Raw genomic sequence first — 26873 nt, 5'->3', positions numbered from 1 at the left:
ACTAAATCCAGTGATCCAGTCATGATGGCTTGCGAATCTTGCGGGCCACACACCACCGGCCGGGGAGGATTTGCAGGGCATAGAAGGTCGTCATAGGAGTTATCTACATCTGAGAGATCTCCAATGAATGTGAGGTTGTCGAGCGGCGAGTTCGAGGCCACGAGAATAAGGTTTCGGCGATCCGTCAATAAAGGGTTGGCATATTTTCGTATGCACTCATCTTTGTCCAGTCGTTCGAATGGGCCATTCTCTCCCTCGATGACGAGATCGCGGATTTCGTGGACATTGGTGCTGTAGCGTCCGGAGTTCTCCGTTTCACTGATGGTCCCGTTAGGCAGGCGGACGGTAACATTCCTGTGTGAAAGTGAAAAAAGGTCCTCGTCGACGTACGCGCCGGTCGCGAAATCTTCGTCTGCAAAGTATATGTCATACGAGTATGTCGTTGTTGATGTGTAGAAAGTGGAGTTGTATCTGATATATTGATCAGTAAGGAATACCTTATCTTCACCTTGACAACTCACAGTAAATGAAACGGAATTGAAGAAAGGCTCAGAATAACCCAGACCCAAAACTTGCGGTGTCCACTCGTCCGGAAGTTTCGAAAGTTTGGAACCCCAATGTGGAGCCAAAAGCCCTCCGAGTGGGCTTTGTCCACTTCTGTGCGTGTTGGGGCACTGAGACATTGCAAACAATAATTACTCCCGCCCAGAACGAGAGAACTCAGGACGTTGATTCCCAAGTGGATCCAAGTCCCGATGCGTTTGATTCTCTCGCAATCTCCGATTACGAGTGGACCGAAAGATTCGCCACTCTGCTGCCGGACAGGGTGGGTGTAAGCGACAACTATGACGGAAATATTGAGCAAAAGCACAAAAGCTGACAAGGCTGCAGCGCATCTTACGCCAGCTCGCCAGCCTTGTCGGGAAAGGTCAGTTAAGCCAACTCGTTGTGCACCACGTCGCCATAACGTGAGCAGCGTTTTGGATCTCGGTCCGTTCTGAGTTCCATTGGTATCGTGAAACTCAAGCTGGTCGGTATCTGATATGCGGGAATAAGAGCCTGTATCTCTGGAACACGTCCAATGATTTCCCAAATTAGCAGGCGATGAACATGCGAATTGTTTGCAACTACACTCACCCTGAGCCAAGACGACTTGCCATGATCGCTAAAAGTAGAACAAGAATGTCAGTACGCGAAAGAGAAGATAGATCCACTAAAAGAAACGAAGACTACTGAGGTATTTGAACAAATTTTTCCCCGTTGTACGCAGGGGTTGCAGATCAATCAATCCGCCAAGACTCCGCTTGGATTGATTGATCGCTTGATAAGCGCTTGCAAGCCAGTTTTCTACTAGAATAGGTTTAGTGTTTGTCTAATCCGGAAGGTATGGTACGTGCATATTAAGACGGTTTCAAGGCTCTTCTCCTCTCCACCCGCTAAGATATATAAAATTAGTAACACTAAGCCTATTATAGTAGGTAACTACCTATAAAAACCGCTTACCAAGCGCTTGCAATCAATCAGGGTAATTGGGCCCGCTTGCAAGCTAAGCGCTTGATCTTGAAAATCCGATCAAGCGGGTCCAAAATGGCCGCTTGCAAGCGGATTGATTGAACGCTTGCAAGCGCGCGCTTGCGCTTGTTGCGACCCCTGGTTGTACGGCTTTGGGGGCCGCGATGCTGTCTCGTAAATTGACGTCATAGAGAAGTTCAATTACTGAAAGTGATTCGCCAAGGTTCGTAATAGGTGACCTGCATATCGTCTCCTACCGGTCGGAAGCATCCTTCATTTCCCGAACACACATAAGTGTAGCGATTTATCATTGAGCTTGGGCGACACTCTGGAATGTCAGAAACATTGATTGGGCTTCTAAGAATATAAGAAGAGCCCCGGGAGCTAACAGGCAAGCGTCAATTTCGCGTGATATACATGTGTTCCGGACCCTGTCAGTACGCCAGGGTCGCCTAGCTTATGCAGGCATCGCCCCCACTTTGAAAAGGCAGCCCCCACACTCTGCGATTTCTTGGCTAGGGCTTGTGGAACGGAATGCCAGTCTTGGTTCCAGAAATACCGTGGAGCAACGATTTGGAATTTTTGACATGATTTACTTTGCTGCAAACCATGTTCAAAAAATATCTCATGGGTATTATTCTGCGGGTCGCAACATTCACGTGAAGTCATGATATCATAGTCATCGTTGTATCATCACCTGAGTCCTCCATCGCGAAACTTTATCTTCACCAAAATTATGACGCAAGGTTGGCGCAATGATACTTCACGGCGAGCCGAAGTCTGCGGGGATGCCAGGAACGGACATCAGTGTGACTACCATGGATGCTGGAATCGCATGCGCAACTGCTGTGTAAACCGAGATATGCGGGTGTTGGCTAGACCCATCAAGTTAGTGGCCGCTAGACAAACCATAAATCTTAGAGCAAAGACCCGGTGGGCATCCATGATCAAGCTGCAGAGAATCGAGCTACTGTGAGTCTTCGACGTCATTGTGATAATCTCTGGATCGAAAGAACATTGCAAATGGAGATGCCGTGATGGATACGCAATGTGGATTCTGCACTACATGGAATTCTATTTAAACGATGCCTGAGATCTGATACCATTCTGCTACGATAAAAGTCACTTGCGCTCTTAGCACACACTTAAGACACTTTGCCAGACACAATTCCAAACAACGCGTCTCAGCCAAAATGACCGACAACACCAACCCCGGCAACTTCGCCAACCGCTCCAAGGACGAAGTCCGCGACATTGCTTCGAAAGGGGGCCAGGCGAGTCACCAGGGTGGCTTTGCATCCATGGATCCAGATAAACAAGTCTGTACCAGTTTTAATATCATGAAAGGTACAGTACTGACATAGTCGTAGCATGATATTGCTTCCAAGGGTGGTCAAATGTCGGGAGGGTCTTTCGAGGTGGGTAGTGAGAAGGCGAAGGAGGCGGGACGCAAGGGCGGTCAGAAGTAAATGTATCGTAGAGGCTGACGCAAATTCGTGACGCATATATATAAAAACGTCTTGTCTGTCATTTGTATAAAAGTGCTGGCAAATACAAATTTCTTTAATGAAGATGGAGCATCATGGCCTTTCAGAGGCATCATCGACAATCTCTATGCCCCATCTCTCCTTGCCGTCCGAGTCCTGAAACCAAGCCAGCTTCGTCATCACCTGCCCGTCATCTTCACCACCCTGGCCCTCCAAATCCTTGCTCCGCACAAACTGCAGTAGTCGCTCGCTTCTCGAAATCAAAATGAGGACGTCTGCGGGACACTCGAAATCTCTAATCAACCTCTTCAAGTGCCTTCCCTCCATCACCGCCACGACAATGACAGTGAGGATGAACCAGGCCAAGATGGCCACACTAAGCCACGCGGCAACCGCGTTGACCTCCAGAAGCTCGACCCGTGTGTGGATGTCTACGTGCGCTGTGAGGCTCACGTTCTCGGGGGTTTGAGGGGTGGAGCCGTTGCCTGGAGGAAGCGACTGACCGGGCACCGGGTCAAACGGGCGACTGCTGTTGATCTGCTGGTACGCCCAGCCGCCAGTTTCGATTGAGAAGTTGCTACTGACGAAGTGCTGAAAAAATGTGGCAAAGGTCTTATTGGCAAGGCGCTCAAGAGTTGATGCATCGAGCAGAGCCTCTGGGTCTTTGTTGGCCAAAATGTACATCGAGTATGTCATGAAATCCACGTTGAGGCCATTATTGGGGTCGCGGAAGTTGAAGGTCATATCTTCAAGGATCTCGGAATTTGTACGTGCGCCCGATAATAGGAGAATATTACTCGCATATAGCATTGCGTCTTGAAATAAAGCACCGTAACTATTGCAATTGGGGTCAGTCAGAAGCCTCTACTTGCATGAAAAATATCGGTTCATCTTTTTACCTGACAGAAACGTCTTGAGTGTAGTCGGTCCATAGCGGCCCCGACTTTCCATGTTCTTGGCCGATATAAAGGTCTTTCCATGCCTCTAGGGCAGACTTTGGCTCGTCTATTATCTTGAACGACTGAACCCGGCCGGTTCTTTGATCAACGGTTACGTCTGCTGTTGCTTTCTCAATCGCTGGCGTGCAATGCAGGGCCTGTGCAGCAGGAACCTCCGTAAACAGTGTTACGTTGTCGGTAGAGTTAACGTATCGAAGCCCGGACAGCAGATCTCCATAGATCCATTTGACTGTTATCTTATTTTGCCATTGTACTTCGTACCCAACGGCAAAAGGGTCGGTTTTTGACCAATATCCGACGGCGGAACGACCTTGAGTAGGTTGAGTTGTTCCATTAGCACAACAAGCTAAATAGGTCGCAGTGCCGAGAACGTTTGTGTCGACAAAGAATCCAGTGCCGTACTGGCCGCCCGTACCTAGCTGATATCCGGTCATTACATCCTGTGGGCGGGTACTCGCATTCCAGATGGAGTGATTGCTCAGATCGAGAGTTGTCAACCAGTCACTGGTGTTGGCCAAGTCAGGGTAAGCAGTACATTCCAGACGAGCTCGTATGGCAGGCGTCGATACGGAGACATTTTTGCTAGGGTTGAAAGACGCACTTCCGACTTTCTGGATTGGACTCCCGCTCTCCGTAATTGACAAATCGATTGGGACAAAGCTCCAGCCATCGCGGCTCCAGCTTGGCTCAGTACCATTAAGTGCCAACTGAATAGTAGCAGTGTACATCCAATTAGTAGATAGGCCGGTGTAGAGACTGGAAGTGATGTAGTTGAAATAATCTCTGCCAGTGCCAGGTGTGGTTGTAGGTGAAAGGTAGATTTTTGAGGAAGTGAAGAAAACGAGGCTCGGGTCATCTTAAATGGTGCTCTTGAAAGGGATGCGAGGCACTGCCATGCTGAACTATTGTGTGTTACAAGGCTCTATGCAATGTTGCGCAGCGACGTATGGTATCCTCCCTTGCACTACCAGCATTCAGCTCACAATGACCTGCCTTGTGTCCGAAAGTCCATTGGCCCCCACGTAATGTGGAATCATTGCACAGCTAAGTTCCACACTAGTCATTCCTGCTTACCTTGATTACACAGTGACATACAGGTGCGAGGCTGGAACAGCCGGAATGACGTCGTCTTTCTTAAAGGCGGGAGGATGTGCAACGACCGGTTACGATAGCTGAGCTGTAATATAGTGATATCAGCCTCTCTACTTTGATTTTAGTAGTGAAATAAGCATGGCAATTTCTCGCGTACAAGCATAATGAGGTCAATTATGTCTAATATCCGAGAATGAAATTAGGTTGGGCTAAAAATCAGGGCCAAGCAAGAAACTTCAGTGTGCTTGTCATGGCCTGGCAAGGCTGGTGCCACACTGTGCTGAGGGCGCATGAAAAAATGTTTTGGAAGGGGTTCCTTGTGTAGCTCTATCCTTACCACACCTATTTCACACGAAGGACAGCGCCGTAGAATATCCGATTCAGATTAGGTTGTTTTTCCTTTAGCTTATTACGATTATTTGGTTCATTCCTACACACTACATACAGAGACCCCCAGCATCATTCGGTCCAGGGATTATAGAAGGATGAGCCCGAATTCAAGATTGAGGAGAGCCTCAGTGGGTCCAATTGTTGAACTCGCCTAAGAAATGACACAAATATCCCATTTATGTGAATGGGCGTGGTCTGTAGAACTGCCACTTCAGTTACTGGTGGCTTAAACTGAGTTTCCGTTTGGGCATCTCGAAACCAGTGTGTTGAAAATATCTCACAGTCTTAGTCTGTGATTGGTCGTTGATCTCGGCTTCGGGGCTAAGTAGATTACCCGGTCGCAGCCTGGTCTACCGCACCACACTCTCGTGCTCGCTTCTATTATTTCCGGGTCCCGATAAGCCCACTGTTCCCTTTCCGTTCTATTGCATCGGACCCTCGTCTGAAATCTGAAATGATTGGCTTCGCAGGGTGAAAATAATGTGTGGATGTTAAAATTTGCAAAGGAAGCTCCGAGGCTCGCTGCAGGAAAATGACTCAAGGTGGTCATGCGGCAGCGATTTTGGCTACTGAGGCTGAGATCAACATTTGTGTTGTGGCTTGTGGGAATGCATTCTAGCCAAGTCGATTAGGCGTGTGTCGGCGATCTATCTCAAAAGAAGGGTTGGCTGACATGTCTCCACCCCTGCAGCAACAATATTTGGGGTCCAGCCCGTGATGCTAATCCTTGCAACCGCTAATGGGGGCCGTCAGCAATCAATATAATTCACGCCACCATACCATAGAAAATTAGTAATACATGCACATAACATCACTTGAATGTCTCAGCCTCATCAGAAAGCCCGGGACTTTTTTTCTGAGCACTGCATCCGCCTGAGCAGGACGCTGTCTCTTCGAGCTGCCACATCCGCGTGCATGGCCATGTTCACTGAGTAACGGTCTGAGTCGATCAGACTTGATTTACCAACAATAGAATCATGGCTGCTGCTGAAGAAGCCGTTCCTTTGGGCGATGATGTTGAAGACCAATTCTTTTGTACACCAGAATCCCCCAAAGAAGATGACGAGTTGCAAGCCTTCTTCTCCTGTATGTCAATATCTGGAGCATCATGTGAACTCATGGCTGACTGATATAATTCCTCAGACAATGGTCCCAGAGATGAACAGAATGGCCTAAACCCTTCATCAGTTTCAGACCCAGGCCCACAACAGATGCCAGCGGATGATGTGAAGGCCCTCGAACCGCCTGAAGACTCCACCTCACGTACGTTTACATCCTTCGGCGAAAGTGGCACAACAGCAAGTGTCAGTGCGTATGGAGACATCATGCAGATTACGAAGTACTTCGGAGTCGGCAAGTCCGGGTTCTTCTGCGTAGATCTACCAGATCAATCGGAGCCGTGGTTTGTTACTGGGCGCGCCTGGAATCTCTTGGACTATTCCACAGACGACCAGCAAGGAATCGGGGTTCTTCTACCGGAGTATTGGAAGGAGAAACCTCGTCTTGATTTCGTTCACGATCGCTGGCCACGCTACCGAGGAGAAACGGAGCACTTGTCCATTTCCATTCAGTACACCGTCCGCGACGGTGTGGTTATCCAGAAGTACAATATCCAAAAGATGTCTAAGAGCTCTGTCACATTTGCGGTCCATAATAAGGGTGTGGCAATTCGGCAAATGGAGTGGTTGGATGCTGCAAACCAATTCAACATGCAAGACCCTTCGGACACCTCTACAGAATATCAGGACGGCGAGCAGCCAAGCACTTACAGGCCACCTTACCAAGTTCTCTGTGGATTGGATAAGCGTAGCTTAAATGTGATTCATCATTTTGATGGCTTGGTCAAAGAAATAGAAGAACAAGAAGAGAAGGCACCTCACTGGCCGAGTGAAGAATCGCAGGCTCAACCATCTAACCATAGTGAGATTTCGGCACGTCATTCAGATGCTACTGGACAGAAAGATGATGAAGGCTCGGACAGTGTCAGTCATAGAAAGGAAGGAACCTCCATCTCCAATGGGTCAAGAGAGCCGGAAGCTGTTGGCCTGGTAATAGCAGTCTTCGTAAACGGCAAGGCGCAGCAATTTGAAGACAACGGCAGCATGTCTCTTCATATGCCTGAAGACTCAGAGTCTCTGGATATTACGATTGCATATCGATTACAGCTATTGAGCTCCCACAGGAATGGGTGGAAATCGTCACTCATATCCGCTTCTGAGATATGCAGACCTCCGCTGTATCGGACACGAAACCACAGTCCAGTTTCTTTATCTCAGAACCGTCACCTTGATTTTATCATAAGGCGCAACCTAGAGCATATCCTCGGTGTTTGCGCAATCAACACCGCGACGAAGTTCTTATGGGACCCTGAATCACAACTCTTTGTGGAGTCCGTCTCAGAGGTTCCAGCCTTCGCGCTGACCTGTGGTGATTTTGCGGGGCATTACATTGCATCATCTGCGAGTTTGTAAGACTACGACATTTCGCATAAATTTGCTATAGGGCTGACGTTTTTTAGTTTTGCTTTTCGATTCTTACTCGAAATCTTCAAATTTTTGAAAAGCCGTACATTTGCAGAGCAATCACATCCAAGGTCGGCAAGCCAGAGACGAGACACTTCAAGAACAAGAAAAGAGCCCACACCACAGACGAAGCCGACTGATCAACCAGAGGCCCAAAGGAAGCCGGCCATGGGAAACACGTCAAGGAAAGAGTCGATGCTGTATTTGAAGGAGCAGCGTGACCGCATTTTCAACGTCTGCAAAGGCCACCTGACCTGGGTATTCGAACATGCCTGGAAAGACGGTAAAGTACACTTTGAAGGAAATCATTGGGCGTCTGGCAGCCCAATCGTCTTTCCTTCCCATTGGTCCAGCGGACGCAGGTCACCTCCATCCTTGGCCGATACTCCCTTTCAGATCATCAAGGCCTTCGAGTTCGCAAAGTGTTGGTCTGATGATGAAAACCCCAAGCAGCCATTAAATATGCATGACGAAGCTCATGGTCGAGAGGCCAGTCGGCAAATCCCAGCCAATCCGGTAACCATTGAACAGAGCACAAAGCCGGATCATGGAAGTGAGGACCACGCTGGCGACAAAGCACCGGATCTCCCGGGGCCTACTTCTGCACAAGGTCAAGAAATTGGCAAAATCCTACAACCCGAACCAGATCAGTCAGCGACTGAACTAAGCAATAGTGAGAACAAGACTGCAGCTGAGTTCAATGCGTTGGAATTTGCCAAGTCTTTGGTAAAGAGCAAGGTGCAGCCTTGGATCAATGATCTGGCCTTGAAGAACAAACGCATGCGGTTTGCTTTTAGCCGCTCTACGGAGAACGGTGTCAGTAACTTTCGTTTGGAAGACCACGTATGGATTTGGATGGCGTTGAGGTGCCTCGAAGAGTTTGAATTCGACGCAGAATTGAAACCTGCTTCATCGCCACTTCTGGGCCACGAACAGAGCAGGAAGATTACCTCGAAGGATGCTCAAAGGAATATGTTAAGACGGTTTACTCTTGAGGAAACTTTCTTGAAGCAACGACTGCTGGCAACCTCCCGGACGGTCAGGGAAAGTAGATTCCTGTTTCGATCCCGAGACACAGCCTTGTTCTACGCAATGAAGCAGGGTTTCTTTGGTTCTGACCAATCCAAGATGGCGCCACCATGGATTAACTCAATCGAGACACAGAAGCTTCACGAGCATAACGACGATGCCCAGTGGGAGAATCCACTGAGATATGGGTTAGCAATGGTTATGAGTTCCAATCGACGGTGGCAAATGAACCACAAGCCAGCGAACCGAATGTTTTCCGAGGCTGCCATGGTTTTGCTATATAGCGCGCGGTCGAATGGCCTATTTCTTGGAGAATTCGACCAAGAGACCAAAGAGCCGGCGATGTTCTCCGAGCAGTATTATCGAAACTCTTACTGGAACACATGTTTTGAGCTTCCATATATTCTCTGGGTGTATGGGAAACCGTCTTTGGACAAGACCCCTGGAATAAAGCCAAGGCTGCCCGTTGAGAAGAAGGGCAGAAAATCAGGCGATCGTCTTCAAGCGGCTCAATCGACAGCAACGTACGTACACGAAGGCGTCCCTGCAAGCCCAGTACAGCCCCTCGATGGTACGACCGAAGGTGTTTCCCATATCAGAGGCGAGTCGGAGATTCAGAGCAAGCCGGAGTCGAGCGCCCAGAAGAGAGCTCGAGACACACAGGCCGCCATAGACGCATTGACAGTCAAGAAAACCATGCCATTCAATGACTTCATTGATCAGAAAAGTGTCGTAGAACCGTCAGATGATTGGTTGTACAGCTTTCCTGATTTCCTGGACTTTGACCCCGAAGTCGCAACCTGGGACAACATCAAGCCCAAAGTTACAGGGCTTTTGGATCTTGAGAGACTAGATCGGCATTTCAGCACTGACAACCTCATTGCCGATAGTGCGAGAATATTTCATCAGACCTTCGAGAAGAGCGACAATGCACAGATGTCCCTGGATGATGAATTTCCGGACAAATCAGACGACAAATTCAGGGGTGCGATCATCGATATCCCAAAATCCAAACAGAGGAGGAAGGGGAGTCCCGGTAAATCCGATGACGCAGACATGTTCTGGTACCTCGGGACTAATCGGGACATGTGGGCTATCCTGAGAGGAATGCGGACAGAACAGATGGCAAAGAAGAGGATCGTTTGGCTTCCATATCCCAACAAAGAAACAGCTCTGCTCTGCTATCTCGGAAGTCCAGAATCTCAACACGATGCCATGATGGACTTCTTTGATAGGCATTACAGCTACGAGCACTACTTCTTCGATGACACCATCGCTGTTCAAAACATCTGGGAGACTGAGCTTCACCTACCTTTCTACCAGCTTCTCGGAAACGAAAGCAATTCTGGAAGAGAAACAGGCTTCCTACCACAGCAGCAAGAGATCACTTCTCCGGCGCTTTCAGGGAAAAGGATCGTCCGCGCAACCATCGGATTCCGGTTCCTTGGTGACTTTCTGGACCGCTACTGGACATGTCACGTTGTCGAGTGCATTCCTGGTCAACGCTACGACGGCCAAAATTTGGGGGAAAGAACAGCTCGACTGACAAGCGGAGTGGGAACGTGGAAGCAGCGAAAGGCTCTCGAACTGGTGCTTTTCGACATAATCATATCGGAGATACTGAATGGCGTCACCGATATATTGCAAGCGCTGTTTGTTCGTGAGACGCGCCAGGTTTCTCTTTCCGGGTTTTCCCGTAATGATTATCTCATCTTGCAGGACCGTTCCCAATCCCAACGGTATATTCTGCAAGTCCTGGAGGAGGACCTCAAAGAGACCCTTGAGCAGATCGAGAGCTGGAAAAATAGAGAGGCCGACCGAAGCCAAGAAAGACCCCGTTGGACCAAGAATGACGAACGGAAGTACCGCGGACCCATCAATAAACTGCTGCGCTCCAACGAGAGGAAAATCAGAAAGTTGAAGAACCATCAAACACACATTCAATCGCTCCGAACGGAACTCTTGAATACTCAACAACAGTTTCGGGATGATCTCAATTTCCTTGGAGCAGAAGACATCAAATACTTCACCTACGTCACCGTTGTGTTCCTTCCGCTAGGGTTTGCCGCGAGTATATTCAGCATGAGTGAAGCTCCGCCTGGTATTGTGCTCATCAGCATGGTGGTGACTGCGGTGGCCGCGCTTGCCCTGACAATCTTGGCACTAGTCAGTGCGAAGGGTATTGCCGGCTTCGTTTCTGCCATCTCTCACGGATTCCGTGAATTGATTAGGAGCATCACTGCCAATAGTGTCTTGTACCAACATTACCACCATCAAAATGGACAATCTTCAACTACTACCAACTTTGTAGTAGACCAAGGTGGAGCAGTTGACACGAACCAGATTCTTTCAAAGATTGCACATGGTCTGTGGTTGTGCTGGTTTTGGGTTGCGTACATCACCCAGGAACTCCCAGGTCGTCAGTTTGAGATGATGTATAGGTCATGGAAGTTGAAAATACCAAGTATGGGAGAGAGCTCGGACCACTCAACCTTTACGCGATGGGTAATATCCGCTTTGAATACAGCAGTATGGTTACTTCAGGTCCCGCTGAAACTTGGAATTCTCTTTGCCGTCACGCTGACTGGCTCGATATGTTGGCTGGCCATTGGGTTGAAACGGCTCTACTCAATCCTCAAGTACCCGTTGGCATTCACGATAGCTGTGGTCTTTGCGCCTGTATTTGCCATTTCTTATGTCGTCAACCTGATCTGGCTCAACATTTATGACACAGCTTTATGGAGTGGTAAGCGATACCAAATTCCACGCATGTAAAAGAGACTAACTTGGAACTCAGCGAGGAAACAATCCACAGAAAGCAAGGAAGATGCTTCAGAGCAATCTTTGCCGAAAGAGCAAGCTGAGGAAGCCCCAGCGAGAGTCTCCACACAACGGAGTTCCCGCTCAGAATCAGAGAAGACTATACATCATGAAGAACCTCTCGAACGGTTCCTCATCTACTCCAAGGCTGCACGTCCATTCCAGAAGTATGTACCAAAGGAAAGGCCAGAGGCAGAAGATTCAGGCGATGGAGACAACGCTACGGACATACGAAAGGCCATGCGGAATGTATTTGGCAAACCACCTGCCTGGCCAGAGAGGAAGACGGCATTCGGTCCATTCAGTGTTTAGTGGTAGAATTCTATTATGGATGGTTATTCTCCAGTTTTCCTGAATAAACGGTGTGCTCTAGTGAAACCGCAAAATAACATAAAGAAATCCCTGCCTAAGCTCGTCGGAGATGAAGGGTTGGTCAACGTAATGCGAAGGAAAGTGCCGCATTAGGAGGGCTGAGCAGCAAAGGCAGAAGCGATGATTAGCTGGAGGGTAGAACGCTTGAAAGCCTTTATTACGTCCATCTATTAGTCAAAGACGCCTGAAACGACCGAGACACACAACAGCAGGTTGCCGCGCCACGACACCAGCAGCACCCCGGTCATCCCAACCCTCCCCCTCAAACCCCCCTCTCCACAAAACACAACCTCAACGGCGCCACCGTCAACGTAAACGTATCCAACGTCTCCTCCTCAAACTTCCCCCAATCCTGCGCTCCCTCCTCCCCCTCCCCCGGCCTCTTCAAATCAAACCCCAACGCCATCCTCGCAACCACACTCCGCATCTCGAGGTACGCCATCTGCTTCCCGGGACACGCATACATCCCGCTATAAAACGGCCACCACGCACTGCGCTCCTTGACCCACCCCTCCTTCCCACTCCCCTCCATCCACCGCTCCGGCACGAACGCATCGGGTTCGACAAAGTGCCGCGCGTCCCGCTGCATCACGTACTGCGGCATCCACACGTCGACGCTGCCCGGCAGCCGCGTGCCGTCGGGCAGGACGACGCCCTGGGGCGGCGTGGTGCGCCCGTTGCCGGAGGGGATGGCGGGCTTGAGGCGGAGGGTTTCGGCGATGATGGCGTCGAGGAGGGCGAGGGCGGGTTTGCCGCGGGCGCTGCGGGCGAGGGTCGCGTAGGAGAAGGTGGGGGCGCCGCCGGGGAAGAGGGTGGCGAGGCGCGTTTGGAGGGCGGTGTAGGTGTGTGGGTGGAGGGTGAGGTAGTAGATGATGTTGGCAAGGGTGCCGGCGGTTGTGTCGCTGGGGTGAGGTTAGTTTGGGTGGAGAGGGGAAAGGGGGGAGGGGAGGGGGGAAACGTACGAGCCGGCGAGGATGGTGACGCGCGTGTCTTCGTCGAGGGCTTGCAGGGTGGGGGGTGCGTAGGATGCCTTCGTCTCGTAGGCGTGCAGGAGCCAGGAGATGATGTCCTGTGTGGCGGACGACTTGTCGTCGGGGTTCCAGGTCTGTGGGATTCTTGTGCGTCAGAACGGGTGGGCATGGGGATTGAGGCGGAGGGGGAGGAAACAACTGGACCTTTTGCTTCTCTTCGGCGAGCTGCCGGCACTTCCTGAGGAAGCCGCTCATGCCAGTAACTCCGGGTATGTTCAAAATGACGTTGATTAGCCACGGGATGTGCTTCATGAAACCCAGGATCTTCATCTGCTCCCGCATGGCGGCCATTGACTTGTCGCCTCCGCGTGTCCGGACCTGGCCGAAGTCACGGCTGAAGCCGACGATGCCCATGACGTCGTATGCAAGCCATAGCATACCTTGCGTGACGTCAAAAGGCTTACCCCCGGTGGACGAGAAGATTTCGAGGAGGTCAGAGATGGCGTTCTGGATTGCAGCTTCATATTTCTCAATTGCTAGGTAATATGTCAGTCTTCCAGGCCCAATTTTGCCGCATCATCCATGTGGGCTCACATTTAAGGTTGAGAGCTCTGTCCCACCCCCGCTTTCTCCGCTGATGGTCCTCGATATCCCGGGTCTCGGCCAAGCCAACGTGGTCGGATCTCCAGTCGGTATGCTGGTAGAAATAATTCTTCGGGCACTCAATAATGGCGGGGATGGCAGAGGGTCGAATTATAGATAGCTCTCGGGGGCCTTTGTAGAGTCAATTTGTGGACGTGGGATCAACATGAGGAGCATCTACCTGTCCGCACGACGTCGCCATACTTTTGGTGAAGCTTCTGTAACTCAATATTGTAGCGTAAACCAGTGGAAAGGGACACTGCGTAGAGCTTGGACAATCTGGCGGCGAACGGTCCGGGAAAACGCTTGAGCCGGTGGAAAAAGGCGCGGTAAACGAGGATGGATGACGTGAGCCCGAATGCAAAGCAGGCGAGTTTCAGGGTCGAGAATTGTAATGTTGAGTCGTAGACGTTGATATCGATGTAGATCAGAGCTGGCAGCAGGAAGCTTGCAGCCACAAGCGCGTGGAGCAGGATAAGGTCCAGCTCGATGTACTGCACGACACCATGGAAGGCTACTCCTGCCGCGGCTGACGCCAGGCATGCCGTAGGGACGCTCTGCAGGTTGATGCCCGTCATGGCGCTGTGTGGTGAGAAAATTGAGTGCAAAGATAAGCGGGGGACCAACCGAATACTTATCACCTGGTACGATGGCTGAGAGGGGTCGTAACAAGGTACTAAGCAGCCCCCGCCCCCACCTGGGGTCCGTTGGCCGATAAACCAACCACAGCTCCGCGAAATCACGCGTGTGCCCACCAGACCCTGCAGAGTGATGGCTGTGCAACCTCATGAGGTGTTCTTCATTATTCATGTGGTGGGGCTGCCGGGCGGCCCGCGCCGCATAACCGACCAGGACGTGGGCATCCTCACTGTTGGAACCCCAAGAAAAATGCAAATTTAGATCAACACAGCCTGTCGGGATTTGCACATCGAGACGCTAATATTTCTTGGTAGTTATCGCGAAATGCGTATGCTTTGGCATCGGTTGCCGAGAGAGAGATCGGCTGGGGGCGAGTCCTTATGTACACGTGACATGCAACATTATCTTTAGGAAGTGAGCGCATTGGCTAGCGAGACTAAGGAAACTATATATACTTTGCTGCAGCCATCGGTCGGTTCTCAGCAAGAGGCATCCCCCAACTTTTGGAGATTTTATTTTGACAATATGTACGTATAGGCAGGTCTGTAATCGTGGAAGAATAGTTTGATATGTCGCACCGCAATTCAAGCATGAAATTAAATGTTTAGCTCCGTATCTTTCGTCTAAATGCATCCTGTTTTATTGCAACCGAGCTGCGATACACTGAATACGCAATTGTTTGCATTTGCAGAATTGAGCATATTCGATATCCCAGAGCTCTCAAGGCAAGTTCACTAATGGTTACAATCTCAAGTATTCCTCGGATGAATAACGGTCCACATCGGTTCAAAAGTGCGGAGTGTCAAGTGATCTGCCCGCCCAAAGGAAGAACTACTGCTCCATCTGACCACGGAAATTCAACGGCTGGAAAATGAGATCACTGCTACATTCCTCCCATGTCTTGCTCAGGAATTTCTCGTTTACCCTCCTTTTAACCCTTTGATTGTTGAGCATTTTTACTACACATCTATTTAGCTGATTGTACATTTTTTTTTTGAGGAGTGGGTTTGGCTTAGTGGTATCATCTCGCGAAGGACAGAAAAATAAGTAGCATCATGATGCTCTCTAGGCTCTACACGGCAATCACACCCGATAGTTAACGCTAGCCTAAGTACTATTGAAATGCGTAACCCTGCACAAGGTGCATCTTCATATATATAATACGGCGGAGGAGTTGGGCCCGAGTAAAGCCCCGAGTAACAACACCCCGGGCTGTTCCGGTAGCCAAACAAAGCCTCTGAATAATGGCGCAGAAATCAAGAAATGGCAAAAGTATAATGGATAAAGGTATACCTACCGGATGGGACAAGCTGTTCTGCCTATTTAGTCCCGTCGTACGCGTAGCGTGTCGTTAGCTTGTTAGTTGACCGACGGAGCGGCACGCTCCCGTTCGGGGCTTCGGAAGCCGAGTCGGAATCCACCACCGCCGGTGCATACCAGCATGGCCTGGTATCGGGCCGCTGGAGGACATATACATATACTCTGCGTGGTTCCTCAGGGGGACCGTCGTATCCTCAGCCAAGAAATCTTCGAAAAGCTTGGAAAACTTACATTGAGCTGCTGCTTCCGAGCTGCCCTCGTAATCAGAATGGAGAGCCACGAAGATCAGATTTCACAGCTACGCCAGCTGAGCAAGCTGTTTACTGGGAATATTGAAGTCGTCATCGACGAATGGAAGAAGGGGACGGCGCCGAATGGAGTTCCAAGCAAAGAGGCATACGAAGCCCAAAGAATTCTCACAGCAGCTATGGGAAAGTTCAGAGAGCTCGTGGTTGATCCGAGATACCTGATAATGGAAATTTCCCAACGGTATACGGACTCCAGAGCTCTATTCATAGCAGTGGAGCGCAGGGTCGCAGACTTGCTGGAAGATGGTGAGGGCGACGGCAGGCATGGATGCTCGCTAGAATTCCTGGCCGACAAGACAGGCGTGGAGAAGTGCAAGCTCGGTAAGTGCTCGTCTCAAGTCTCCAGAGATTTCAGCTGAACCTTGACAGCGCGAATTCTGCGTTATCTGTGCTCGATGCACGTCTTCCAGGAAGTTGCACCGGGACGATTCGCAAACAACCGCGTGTCGCAAGTACTGGCACACGACGAGGCCTTTCGGGCAATTACTATGCTTCCGTACGCACAATACATACAAGATTCAATGCATCCCGTGACTGATAGGTTTTCAGCCAACTGGATGCCTTTGCTGCATCCACCTACCTTCCTCTCACCCTACTCGATGAGAAGAAGGGCCCTTCATACGACATCTGCGACGCCGCTTGGGGCGTTGCTATTCGCACGGACAAACCCCGCTGGGATTGGCTTGAAGAAAAGCATCCCGCGAGAGAGCTTGCCAAACCATCTGGTGCCAGTCCATCTCTACCCGAGGCCGCTTACGCGGACCTATCCGGTGAGAAAGGTGACGAGCTCCAAGCTCGCCCCGAGCTGAAGATCTTCGGGTTGGCAATGCAGGGGGTTGGAAAGGTCAATGTGAACAGCCACATATATGGTACGTCATTATTACGAGTTTTCAGCTCTGCCTGTTGACGATTTATGTATAGATTATCCTTGGAACGAGGTCAGCAACGGGTTGCTCGTTGACGTTGGGGGCGGTGTTGGTAAGCACAGCCACACACCCACAGTCAAGCCCGTCAGCATTCTAACCTTACTCGGCAGGACAATTTGATCTTCAGCTACTCGAAGTTTATCCAGAGCTGAAAGTTGTGATCCAGGATCGGGCTCCAGTACTCGAACAGGCCCAGAACGATATTTGGCCGAAACAGAACCCACAGGCTGTCGCTTCGGGTCAGGTCAAGTTCATGCCACATGACTTCTTCACGGAGAACCCAGTCAAGGGTGCCGACATTTACTGGTTGCGGTCCATCATGTGAGTTTGATTCTCAATCCTGCTGCTGCCTCATGCTAACGAGCTTCTCTGCAGCCACGACTGGTCAGACGAGTACTGCGTCAAGATTCTCACTGGGGTGCGGAAGGCCATGTCCAGAAATTCCAGGGTTTTGGTTTGCGATCAGGTAATGAACACCACGACCGGCCATCCAGAGCTCACACCCGCACCGGCACCCCTACCGGCCAACTACGGCGAGTACATGCGCCCTCTCTACCAGCTGGACATGATCATGTTGGCAGCGCATAACGGTATCGAGCGTACCCCTGCCGAGGTCCAAGTCCTCCTCGGAGCTGCTGGACTAAGGCTGAAGAAAATCTGGGAATGTCGCAGTCAACTTTGGATTATTGAGGCCCGTCTTCCATAAGATGCTTCGTATAGCCACGTGAGGAGGTAGAATTTCTACGTTTCTGTGAATGATCTTTTCTCTTCTATCTGGCAAGGACGCACATGAGTATCACAGCTCGGAGAAGAGGGGTATAAGGAGTGGACATATCTCAGAGTTCAACACGTCTGTGACTCCAGAGCGGACACCGGGAAATAAATTACGACATTCCAAACACTCTTCCAAAATCGACTTGCAATTTCCAACAGTTATTCTACCACCCCACACAACCTCCGCAACATGAGCAAACTCGCATCCTCACTCCATGCACCTCACCGCCTCCTCCACAACACCCCTGACGGGCTCCGGCACCGCCCCCCTCACCTCCAAGAACCCCCTCAACCTCTCCCTCCAAAATCCCCACCGCTCCTCCGAAAACCCTTCCGCACCTTTCCACAACCCATTCACCTCCAACAAACCCCCACTCTCCCCCTCCTGCTGCCCTTTCTGCCCCTCCCCACCCCTCACCTCCTCCCCCGCAAAAACCACCCATTGCACCCCCGCCCAAACATCCAACCAAAACAACACCAACTTTTCAATCTCAAACCGCCCCTCCCTCACAATCCCGCCATCATACCCCTCCACCTCCCTCTCCAGCACCCCCGCCAACGCCTTCCACGCCGCATCGCGCAGCATGCCCCTGGCGTCCGGCGCGAACCCCGCTCCCAGCAACCGCGCCGAAAAAGCGTGGAAATTGACGTACATGTCGCCTTCACGCGGCAGCTTCTTTCCATCCGCGTCGAACCGCGCTGCTCGATCGAACCCGTCTTCGCGGGCGGCCCGCAGCGCGTCAAGGCGGGCGCGCCAGGTGGGGCCGAAGAGGGTGAGCCAGGATGCGAGGGCGGGGGCGGGGGAGGGTTGGGTTTGTTGGTTGCGGGATTGCAGTGCCAGCAGGAGATTGACGAGGGCGGCGTGGTGTTCGGGTAGCTCGGCGGCGGCGGCGTAAATCAGGTGCCAGAGGAGCTCGGCGCGGTCGTCGAGGTTGCTGGCGATGAGGGTGTCGGCGGTGGTGGCGGCGGAGGCGGTGCCGGTGAAGAGGCGTTGGAGGGGAGGGGTGTAGATGCGGAGCGCGCTGACGGCGTTGTCGTCCTCGGCGGCAGCGGCGGCGGTGGTGAGTTTGGTTTGGAACCAGGCGTCTGACATTTTCTTGGCCTTTTGGGGCGATGGATGGCAGGGGTTACGATATGGGTCGCAGTAGATCATAGAACTTATGTACTACTTGAATTGTTGTGCTCACTCCAGTGTGAAGACTGATGGGTGGGCAGTGCAGAATCGAGCCTTGCTCAGCCACAATGACAGATACAGGACATCAGCACGTGGCTAAGTTCACAGCAGGACTTCCTAACTGACTGCTTACGAGAAAGGGGAAAAAAGAAGGAACAGCGGACTCTGAAACAATGATATGTGGCATGTTGTAATGGAATTCGGAAGCATGAAAGCAGTGCGCATACATTTCCTGGTAAGAAATGCCATGCGGCAGTGGCCCCCACCCTGGCTGACTATACTAACCCCACAATGACAAGTTCACACTAGAAGTCATCCTATATGGCTGCCTAGAGACCCACCTCGCCTCTCCAGACTAATTCCCACCGACGTTGGGGGGTGAACCAAATAACGCTCATGGGTCGCTTTTGCCCTCCTTCCCTCCCCTTTCCTCACTTCCGCCAAATCTGTTGGCTCTAGCAGATTCGTTACTTGGAAGCCCACTGGGGACGTCTATAGTCGCTCTATCTCTATGCTGCCTTACAACCTCCTCCAGTGCCAGCCGCAACACCCTATCTTGCTCGCTCACCCCAAACTTCAATCTTTCATGCCCATCCTCTCTCGCCGGCTCGTGGTCCCGATAATCCACACATGCTCTCACTGTCTCCGAGTACCATGTCTCTACGGGATTTCCTTGGGGCTGCGTCTCGGTTCGTAGCTTTTGCTGCACCATTGGCGTCGACCAGGGTGGCTGCACTTGTTCTGCCGCTTCCTGGGGCAACGGCTGCTGGCGTGTCTCTGTGTCTTTCTGCATTGACTGCTGTGCTGGTTCTGCTGTCTTGTGGGAGCCGCAGTGGCCAGACGGATCTTTGATGCAACTTTGGCACGGTTCATCCTTCATCGTGAGCTCAGAACACTGAACTGATCGTCTGTCTTTGGTTGCCTTGGTTTGGAATGGTTTCAGAGAGCCGTTTGTGGAGAAAGGAAACTGAAGAATGCGCAGAATGATGCATAGAATATCTGCTGACAGTGGGGAATTTATGCGCTGCTGGTAGCCAACAAACAGTAAACAGCAAATGCATAGAGGCGAATATCGTAGAATCCCCCAGATAATCCATCGGAAACGGGACAACTCACAAACGATTGCACAACCAAACATCCCATCAATACAACCTTCCGTCGCACCGAATCGACTCTAGGCATCACATCTGGACGATGGTTTCGCCTGCCTATATATTTTTTTTCTATACAGAAAAAAGGGGAACGAGGCATACTTATGCTATGTTCTATGGACCTGCTATTCGTCGCGCTAGCTATTAGCTGCAGTATCTCTGTAAGTGACCATATTGAAGCTGCATGAAGCGTTGGTCGCACATATTTGTTAACAAAAAAACAAATTCTCTAGTGAATTTTTGCTGGCAACACTGCGGTAACTTAGGATTTTTCTCTTCTTTTGACGCAATTCTGTTTGCTTGGCCTGATGATGGCTTTTACTTCTACAATGTCTCTTCGGAAAGTCGACTGTGTAGTGAAAAATGCCAAGACTTCAGATGAAGCTGAAAATAATTTATATTAGTACATCAAGCTCTCAAACGTGCGCATCAAGCGTCGAGATCCTAGGGGAAGTTTGTTTCATATGCGACAGCCGCCTAGTGTTACTTTTGTTGGACGGGGCAATTTAGCACGACTTCAATTTCGTTAGGCGTACAGCCCCCTCTCGCAGCCGATGGCTAGCGCGAAGAATAGCAGGCCTCTAGAACATAGTATAACTATGCCCCAGCTCTGCCTTAGAAAAATAACATATACGGGTAGTTAAAGCCATTGTACGGGCAAGAATGTAGAGTTAAAAACTCTACATACATGCCCGGACGATAGCTGAAGCTACCCATGACAGGAGCAAAAAAGCAAATCCACGCTAGCCATCGGCTGCAAGAGGGGACTGTAAGGGGGGATGACGTAGCGAATTTCCAGGGCGGCCATTCAGCATTACATCCTACAGCCTGCAGCGTTTCACGCCAATGGGCAAATCATCTTGATCCCCAAGCTCGCTGGTTGCATGCTGCCCCGCAGCCACGGGAACTGCCACTTTCAACTGTCAAATCAGGGCTTGACATATCCATGTGGCACCATTTTAAATTGGATATGCGCGCGTGAGCTTTGCGCACCGGCGCATTCCAAACTCGGCCTTTCGTCAATACGTTACTCAGAATTTTTACCCCACCCGACTCGAACCATACAGTCTCACCCGAGTGCCTATATCTATGTCTTGAATTCTCATCAGGCTAGTGTGTAGCAACCGCCCGACGCTTCCACATTCACTGCTTTTCCAGGCTGTCAATAAATCCCTTTCTTCCAAGACAGGCTCAGCGCATTACCCAAGCATTTGGCACTGAAAGCTTTCTTTGCAGCTTGATACGCATCTGACTTACGACCACCTGCTCCGATCGAAACCATGGCTATAACGAGCTACTGCGAACATTCATTTAAGATGGCAAAATCAGACAACTCTCTCATCCATTGGATATGCAACATGTGTCACTCTGGCCCGCATTGGTTCATCTTCGAGTGTCAGAGGTGCGAGCTGAGAACATGTCGTCCATGCTCATCAAAAGCGCTTGGCCGTAGGAGTGATGACCGTCAGGATAATGAATACACGTCTGAGCAGTCGCGCCAGGATCCACGATCTCCAGACCATGGAGCTCACCAAGCTTGCAGTGAGGCCAGTCAAGAACAAAGCCGGGCTGCGGAGAACCACACGAAACAGCACCTGACGGTGCCAATCCGTACTACACGTGATGAGGCGGATGCACGCAGTGCCACAGCTTCCGGAGACGATGAAGAAACAAATTGTGGAGAGTTTCTCCCGTCCGTGCTCATCGATGCAAAAGAGTCATTGGTGGATGGGCTTATGGAACAATTCCACGACCTGTTACAGGAGCTCATTTATCCACCTCCAGTGGGGTGTGTTCCCCGTGACATCATGGAGGAATCACTAGCTGCAAGAGCATGTGCCGTGAGCTCCAGCTCATCGACATCATCGGGGTCATTGCAAGACTCAAAGTCAAGTCCCCAAGCGTCTACTTCACACCTCGGCGTAAATGCAAAGAAGCGAAGGAAGGAAAAATCCTCTACCAATGGTGGTGGGAAGGATGACGAAGATGATGGTAAAGGGCTACGAATGACTTCCTCCAAGGCCTCTGAAGTCAAAAATAGGACGAGGAAACTCGCCTGCCCCTTTGCAAAAAGGCATCCCGGTCAGACTCCGAACCTGGCCATCTGTGCGTACCCAGGATGGACTACTACTCATCGAGTCAAGGAGCACCTGTACCGAAGACATGTCCGGCCTGATGTCAAACAATGTTCAAGATGCTATGAGGAGTTTGAAAGCGATAGTTTGTTGGAGCAGCATGTCAGAAAGGCTGAGAGATGTGCCGAGCGCGAACGGCCTCCACAAGAGGAAGGTCTTAACTACAACCAAGAGAAGTCTTTGAAGTGTAGAAAGAGGATAATCAACACATCAGAGGAAGAGAAGTGGAAACGGGTCTACCGAATATGCTTTCCCGACGTAGCAGAGGCTGACATACCCTCACCATGTATGAGTCATACCCAAGTTCCTTCCCTCTTCTACCAACATATGCTTGAGAAAGATACACTTATCACTGACCTGTTACTAAATCACCACTATAGACGTCGATTACGCGCCTGGGACTACGAAGTCATTTGACCTGATGCCGTACCAACACTTTCTAAATGAAAGGCTGCCAGAGTTGCTCAGGCAAGAAGTGAGAAAGATGGTAGAAGCACACCCCATGTGGCCACAGATTGCCGAAGATCTCAGTGGCCGTAGATTGGAGATACTGGACAGGTGCTTGGATAGGTTTGTGGAAAGCGAGCCGCTTGCGGAACACTCTGGACATGTGGAAGAGCATGACGAGCACGCTCCAACTCCTGCAAGTCCAGGGGACGTACAAGTCTCCAGCATATGCATCAACTCTACGGATGACTCTCATGAGGCTCCGCTGGTCTCACCGGAAGTAGAGTTCTCGAGAGACCTCCACACGTTTCCATCCGACACAAACAATGCCCTCACACTGGACCAAATCTGCAATCTTAACACCTCACTGAACAAGAAGTCTTCTCAACAGGACCAGGAATAGGTAATCTAAGAAGCCTATCTATCAGGCAATACTCTGCTACACAATTGGCTAATTAACGTTATCACACATTTCTACTTTTTAGGATCTCCATGAAGGTATTTGTGTGAGCATGGTTGAAGGTCATGTATACATGCCAGAATGAGTCCGAAGGGAAGAGGCTAAGAAGCGGGAGGGTTTCTTTGGAGTACTTCAGCGTCATTGGAATGTATCTTGAGCACTCTCTACGAATTACAAATAAGATCAACGTCCAAAAACGAAAGTGCAGTCCATTATTGAAAGTCGCAGTATCAGAGTGAGTCAAAAGGGATTCCGCTAAGCGCAATCAAGGCAGTGACATCACCTTTGCGGCACGGTGCATGCAGTTCGGCTTTCGGAGTTCCACAACCTCGCTCTCCCGCCCCGGTGGCTTGTATTGTGGCACACCGGAGCTATCAATAGCGATAGCGAGGGCCGAGGGGGGATCAGCTGCAAATAAGCGGGGTGTCTCATCTGACGACGCGTCGTCTAGAGTCAGGACGCAAGGCTGCGATTCTTGCGATCATGCGAAAACCAACACTCGTTTGATTCATGGAAAGACCTTTTCGCAAGTTGGAGTAAGTATGCTGTGAGCGAAGACGCGGGACACGGCGCGCTAACTGTAGAACCAGCAATGGCCGAGTTTACCGTGCCCGCACTCGATCTGGCCGCGGAGCGCCTCTCCAAACTCTTTCCTTCAAGCGACGAGACCCGAACACTGTCGGATGCGGAGATTGAGCAGGTCGCGACACTCCTCGAGGGCCAGGATGAGGTCTACAGCCAAGCGCCGCGCGCATACATCGTTCTTTGGATCATTGGGCGCTTGGACATCCTCGAAGACCTGCTCAAGTCTGGCTTCTCGGACTTTTGCTTCCCAGTGGAGTCAACCTCTCTCCCGCCGAGCCTCGACCCAGCCGTGCGACGCGCTATTGTGCAGACACAGCATGTCGTCCTGACAAAATCCGTGGATCTGGAGAAGGGTGAAAACGGGAAGCATCGACACTTCGGCAAAGAGGATCCGCTGCCTTTCAAGACGCTGCGCAGGCTCGGCGCTGGAGGTTACAGTCAGGTCGATTTGATAAAGAGCAGGATAAGCTGCAAGCAGTACGCCCTCAAACGCATTCCTCGCCGCACGGCGTTTTGGAACAATTCCAAGCAAGCGGTGAGGCAGTTCGCAGCAGAGATGCAGCTCATCAAGGCCTTGAAGCACAGGCACATCGTGCAGTTCGTTGGGAGTTTTACAGACCCCAAGTACCTGGGCATGATCATATCCCCTGTGGCCGATATGAACCTCGCGGAGTACATGGACCTCATGGCGGCCCAGAAAGCGCCCCCGAATTTGACATCCCTGCGAAGTTTCTTTGGGTGTCTGGCAACGGCTCTCCAGTATCTGCATGACCAGTCTATCAGACATCGCGACATCAAGCCCCAGAACATCCTTATCGATGGAGGGAATGTACTTTTCACTGATTTCGGTCTTTCCAAAGACTATTCCGATCATGCAGGGAGCACCACGTCGGGAGTAACGGCAATGACGCCTCGTTATTCTGCTCCAGAGGTTGCAGCGGGCGATCCTCGCAACACATCTGCAGATATCTGGTCTCTCGGCTGCGTCTTCCTCGAGATGGTCGTGGTTCTGAAGCATCACAGCACGGAGTGGATGCGCGGCTATTTTTCAGATCATGGTACGAAGGAGCCATACGCCAGCCGAAATCCTGATGCAACATCGACCCTAATTACAAGACTCCGGGAAACTGGATCACTCCAAGACAACAAGATGCTCGACCTGTCTCAGAGCATGCTGAGTTTTGACCGTGAATCCAGGCCAACAGCAGCAGAGGTGGTGATCACCATAACAACACCTTCTGGGGATGATCTTTCTGCGACAATGTTTTGCGGTATCTGCTGTCTGGCCGAGGAGGCTCTGTCAGATTCAAACGATAGCTTGGCTGATGACATTCAAACTACTCCCGGAGGCCCGAGACAACCGTTTCCTCGCCATGATTCAACGAAAAAGACAATTCAGACAGCAATAGCACCAGTCCTTGAAAGCAGTGGCCAGATACTGAGACTACGAGAGGATTCTCTAGCACAAGATCTGACCAACACTCCGGAGGCATCCAGTACGAAGGCTTCTACAACGGACAACAGTTCAAATAGCCACAACGGCTCCGCACTCTCTGAATGGGACAGCTCATTTGAGCACACCATAGAGCATACCATAGACAATGACTTCTCTCTCACACCTTTCACCGTGGACTATTGGGCACTACAGCATGATGCATCAAAATCACCTGACCCATCTTCTTCATCGGCACCTGAGGTCATGGAAGAGGATTCTGTCCCAATCGCTCCACTTGAACTACATCCGAGCCAAGGCTCCTCTCAGCTGGGATTCCAACTACAAAGCAAGTCATGCACCTCCGACGAAGCCGCCGACGATTGGCCAATGGTGTCAGAGACCAGTGATTTGACAGACAGGAACAATGACCCAGAGCAAGGCACTTCATCAGATCAGGAACAGCTACTTTCGCTTTCTGAAGCTATCACTGATCCAAGCCTATTTCCCGGGGCAGAAGAAATTCATCATACGTGGGCAAACAATCCGTGGGAGGAACAGCCGCGCGTCGTGCAGACAGAAGAGCCCGAGAGCCAGGATAGCTCCAAACCAGGAGAACCGGACTCATCTTCCATCAAGACAGCTGATCAGAAGCTTCGGTCTCGAGCACTTATGCGGAAAGCGTTCAGCGCCGTACAACTATCGTCTGAAAAGTCTAACAATCAGTCTCAAGGCGCATGGTGGCGACTTGTAAGAGGCCGAGGAGGGTCTGAAGGGAGGATTCCAAACAACATACTCGACCAATCTCTGAAGCCCAAGAAGGAAATCACGAAACTGTCTCCTTCTATCATCATTGATAGCCAAAGCCAACCGCCCTACCCTATCTTCAGAAATTACCTCCACAAATGTATCTTTACTGGCGTAAGCGTCCAATATTCATCCGGAGTCGCAAAGGAAAATAAGGTGGCCTACCTGCCAATAGTTGTCGTCGAATGCGTCAGTTTCTTGAAATCAGCAGGTAAGGCAGGTTCATACATTTGATCCGGTCAGCAGTATTGAATCTAACAACTACAGGTCATCGTCAAACCGTAAACTTCCATATTCCAAAGAACGATCTCAGCCTCGGCTTTCTTACACGGCGTTTCGAAACCGCGCCTCACTTCGGTCTGGGCCAGGAGTGGCCACCATTCAGCACTGAGCATACCGCAAGCCTGCTCCTCTACTTTCTCAGACGACTTGGCGATCCGCTGATCCCGTTCAAATATTTCGAGGCCTTCTGTATTCCGTGCGCGGCAAAGAGCGGCTTCTCTGAAGCCAAGAAACTCAACCTTTTCCGCAAGCTTATCGGCGAACTGTATCCAGTGCAGCGAGACCTCCTGCTCTACGTGTTGGACTTCTTCAGGACCTTCTCCACCACGGCTGCCGACATGGAGCTTCTCGCGCTTCGTTTCCTGAACGTCTTTTTCCGCGGACCCTCCAGCGTTACTTCGCTCTTCGACGGTAGCGATATAAGGACACTGTTGTCTACAATTGTTTTCCTCATTGACCACCATAATGGACTGGTTTCGGACGAGCACGAGAACGCGATCGAGCGGACATGGCTTGAGGAGACTGGCCCTTTTGAGCAAAGAATCCACCAACCTTCCGTCCTTGTGCCAACCACCACCGACACGAATGTAGTTCTGGCCGTGTAAGGAAAGGCATTGGAACGATCAAATAATTTTTC

The 26873-nt window shown here is 50.8% G+C and overlaps 7 protein-coding genes across 7 annotated transcripts; 4 read left to right on the top strand and 3 right to left on the bottom strand.

Annotated features, from left to right (window-relative positions):
* Positions 1-2705: 2705 nt before the first annotated feature.
* Positions 2706-2981, top strand: LTHEOB_3247 (Conidiation-specific protein 10; the record flags this gene model as incomplete). Its single annotated transcript, XM_035512149.1, has 2 exons — positions 2706-2831; positions 2883-2981. 2 exons carry the CDS (start codon positions 2706-2708, stop codon positions 2979-2981), a joined length of 225 nt encoding a protein of 74 aa, XP_035363140.1.
* Positions 2982-3092: 111 nt separating this feature from the next.
* On the bottom strand, positions 3093-3743 carry LTHEOB_3246 (uncharacterized protein; the record flags this gene model as incomplete). The annotated part of the gene is made up of 1 exon (XM_035512148.1): positions 3093-3743. The coding sequence occupies one exon, from the start codon at positions 3741-3743 to the stop codon at positions 3093-3095; it is 651 nt and encodes a 216-aa protein (XP_035363139.1).
* A 2674-nt stretch (positions 3744-6417) lies between these two features.
* Positions 6418-12123, top strand: LTHEOB_3245 (Mg2+ transporter zinc transport protein; the record flags this gene model as incomplete). Its single annotated transcript, XM_035512147.1, has 4 exons — positions 6418-6526; positions 6584-7907; positions 8121-11737; positions 11789-12123. 4 exons carry the CDS (start codon positions 6418-6420, stop codon positions 12121-12123), a joined length of 5385 nt encoding a protein of 1794 aa, XP_035363138.1.
* Positions 12124-12445: 322 nt separating this feature from the next.
* On the bottom strand, positions 12446-14374 carry LTHEOB_3244 (Cytochrome p450; the record flags this gene model as incomplete). Its single annotated transcript, XM_035512146.1, has 5 exons — positions 12446-13085; positions 13146-13288; positions 13359-13690; positions 13749-13928; positions 13978-14374. The coding sequence occupies 5 exons, from the start codon at positions 14372-14374 to the stop codon at positions 12446-12448; spliced, it is 1692 nt and encodes a 563-aa protein (XP_035363137.1).
* A 1649-nt stretch (positions 14375-16023) lies between these two features.
* Positions 16024-17695, top strand: LTHEOB_3243 (uncharacterized protein; the record flags this gene model as incomplete). Its single annotated transcript, XM_035512145.1, has 6 exons — positions 16024-16384; positions 16433-16559; positions 16613-16932; positions 16985-17041; positions 17100-17310; positions 17365-17695. The coding sequence occupies 6 exons, from the start codon at positions 16024-16026 to the stop codon at positions 17693-17695; spliced, it is 1407 nt and encodes a 468-aa protein (XP_035363136.1).
* Positions 17696-17971: 276 nt separating this feature from the next.
* Positions 17972-18856, bottom strand: LTHEOB_3242 (uncharacterized protein; the record flags this gene model as incomplete). Its single annotated transcript, XM_035512144.1, has 1 exon — positions 17972-18856. The coding sequence occupies one exon, from the start codon at positions 18854-18856 to the stop codon at positions 17972-17974; it is 885 nt and encodes a 294-aa protein (XP_035363135.1).
* Positions 18857-23722: 4866 nt separating this feature from the next.
* On the top strand, positions 23723-26841 carry LTHEOB_3241 (Serine/threonine protein kinase; the record flags this gene model as incomplete). Its single annotated transcript, XM_035512143.1, has 2 exons — positions 23723-26165; positions 26222-26841. The coding sequence occupies 2 exons, from the start codon at positions 23723-23725 to the stop codon at positions 26839-26841; spliced, it is 3063 nt and encodes a 1020-aa protein (XP_035363134.1).
* Between the last annotated feature and the right edge of the window lie 32 nt (positions 26842-26873).

This window comes from Lasiodiplodia theobromae, assembly GCF_012971845.1.
Source record: "Lasiodiplodia theobromae strain AM2As chromosome Unknown scaffold_8, whole genome shotgun sequence".
In the NCBI taxonomy this organism is placed as follows: domain Eukaryota; kingdom Fungi; phylum Ascomycota; class Dothideomycetes; order Botryosphaeriales; family Botryosphaeriaceae; genus Lasiodiplodia; species Lasiodiplodia theobromae.
Note: the sequence above shows the minus strand (reverse complement) of the source record. Positions and strands in the feature narration are given on the sequence as shown.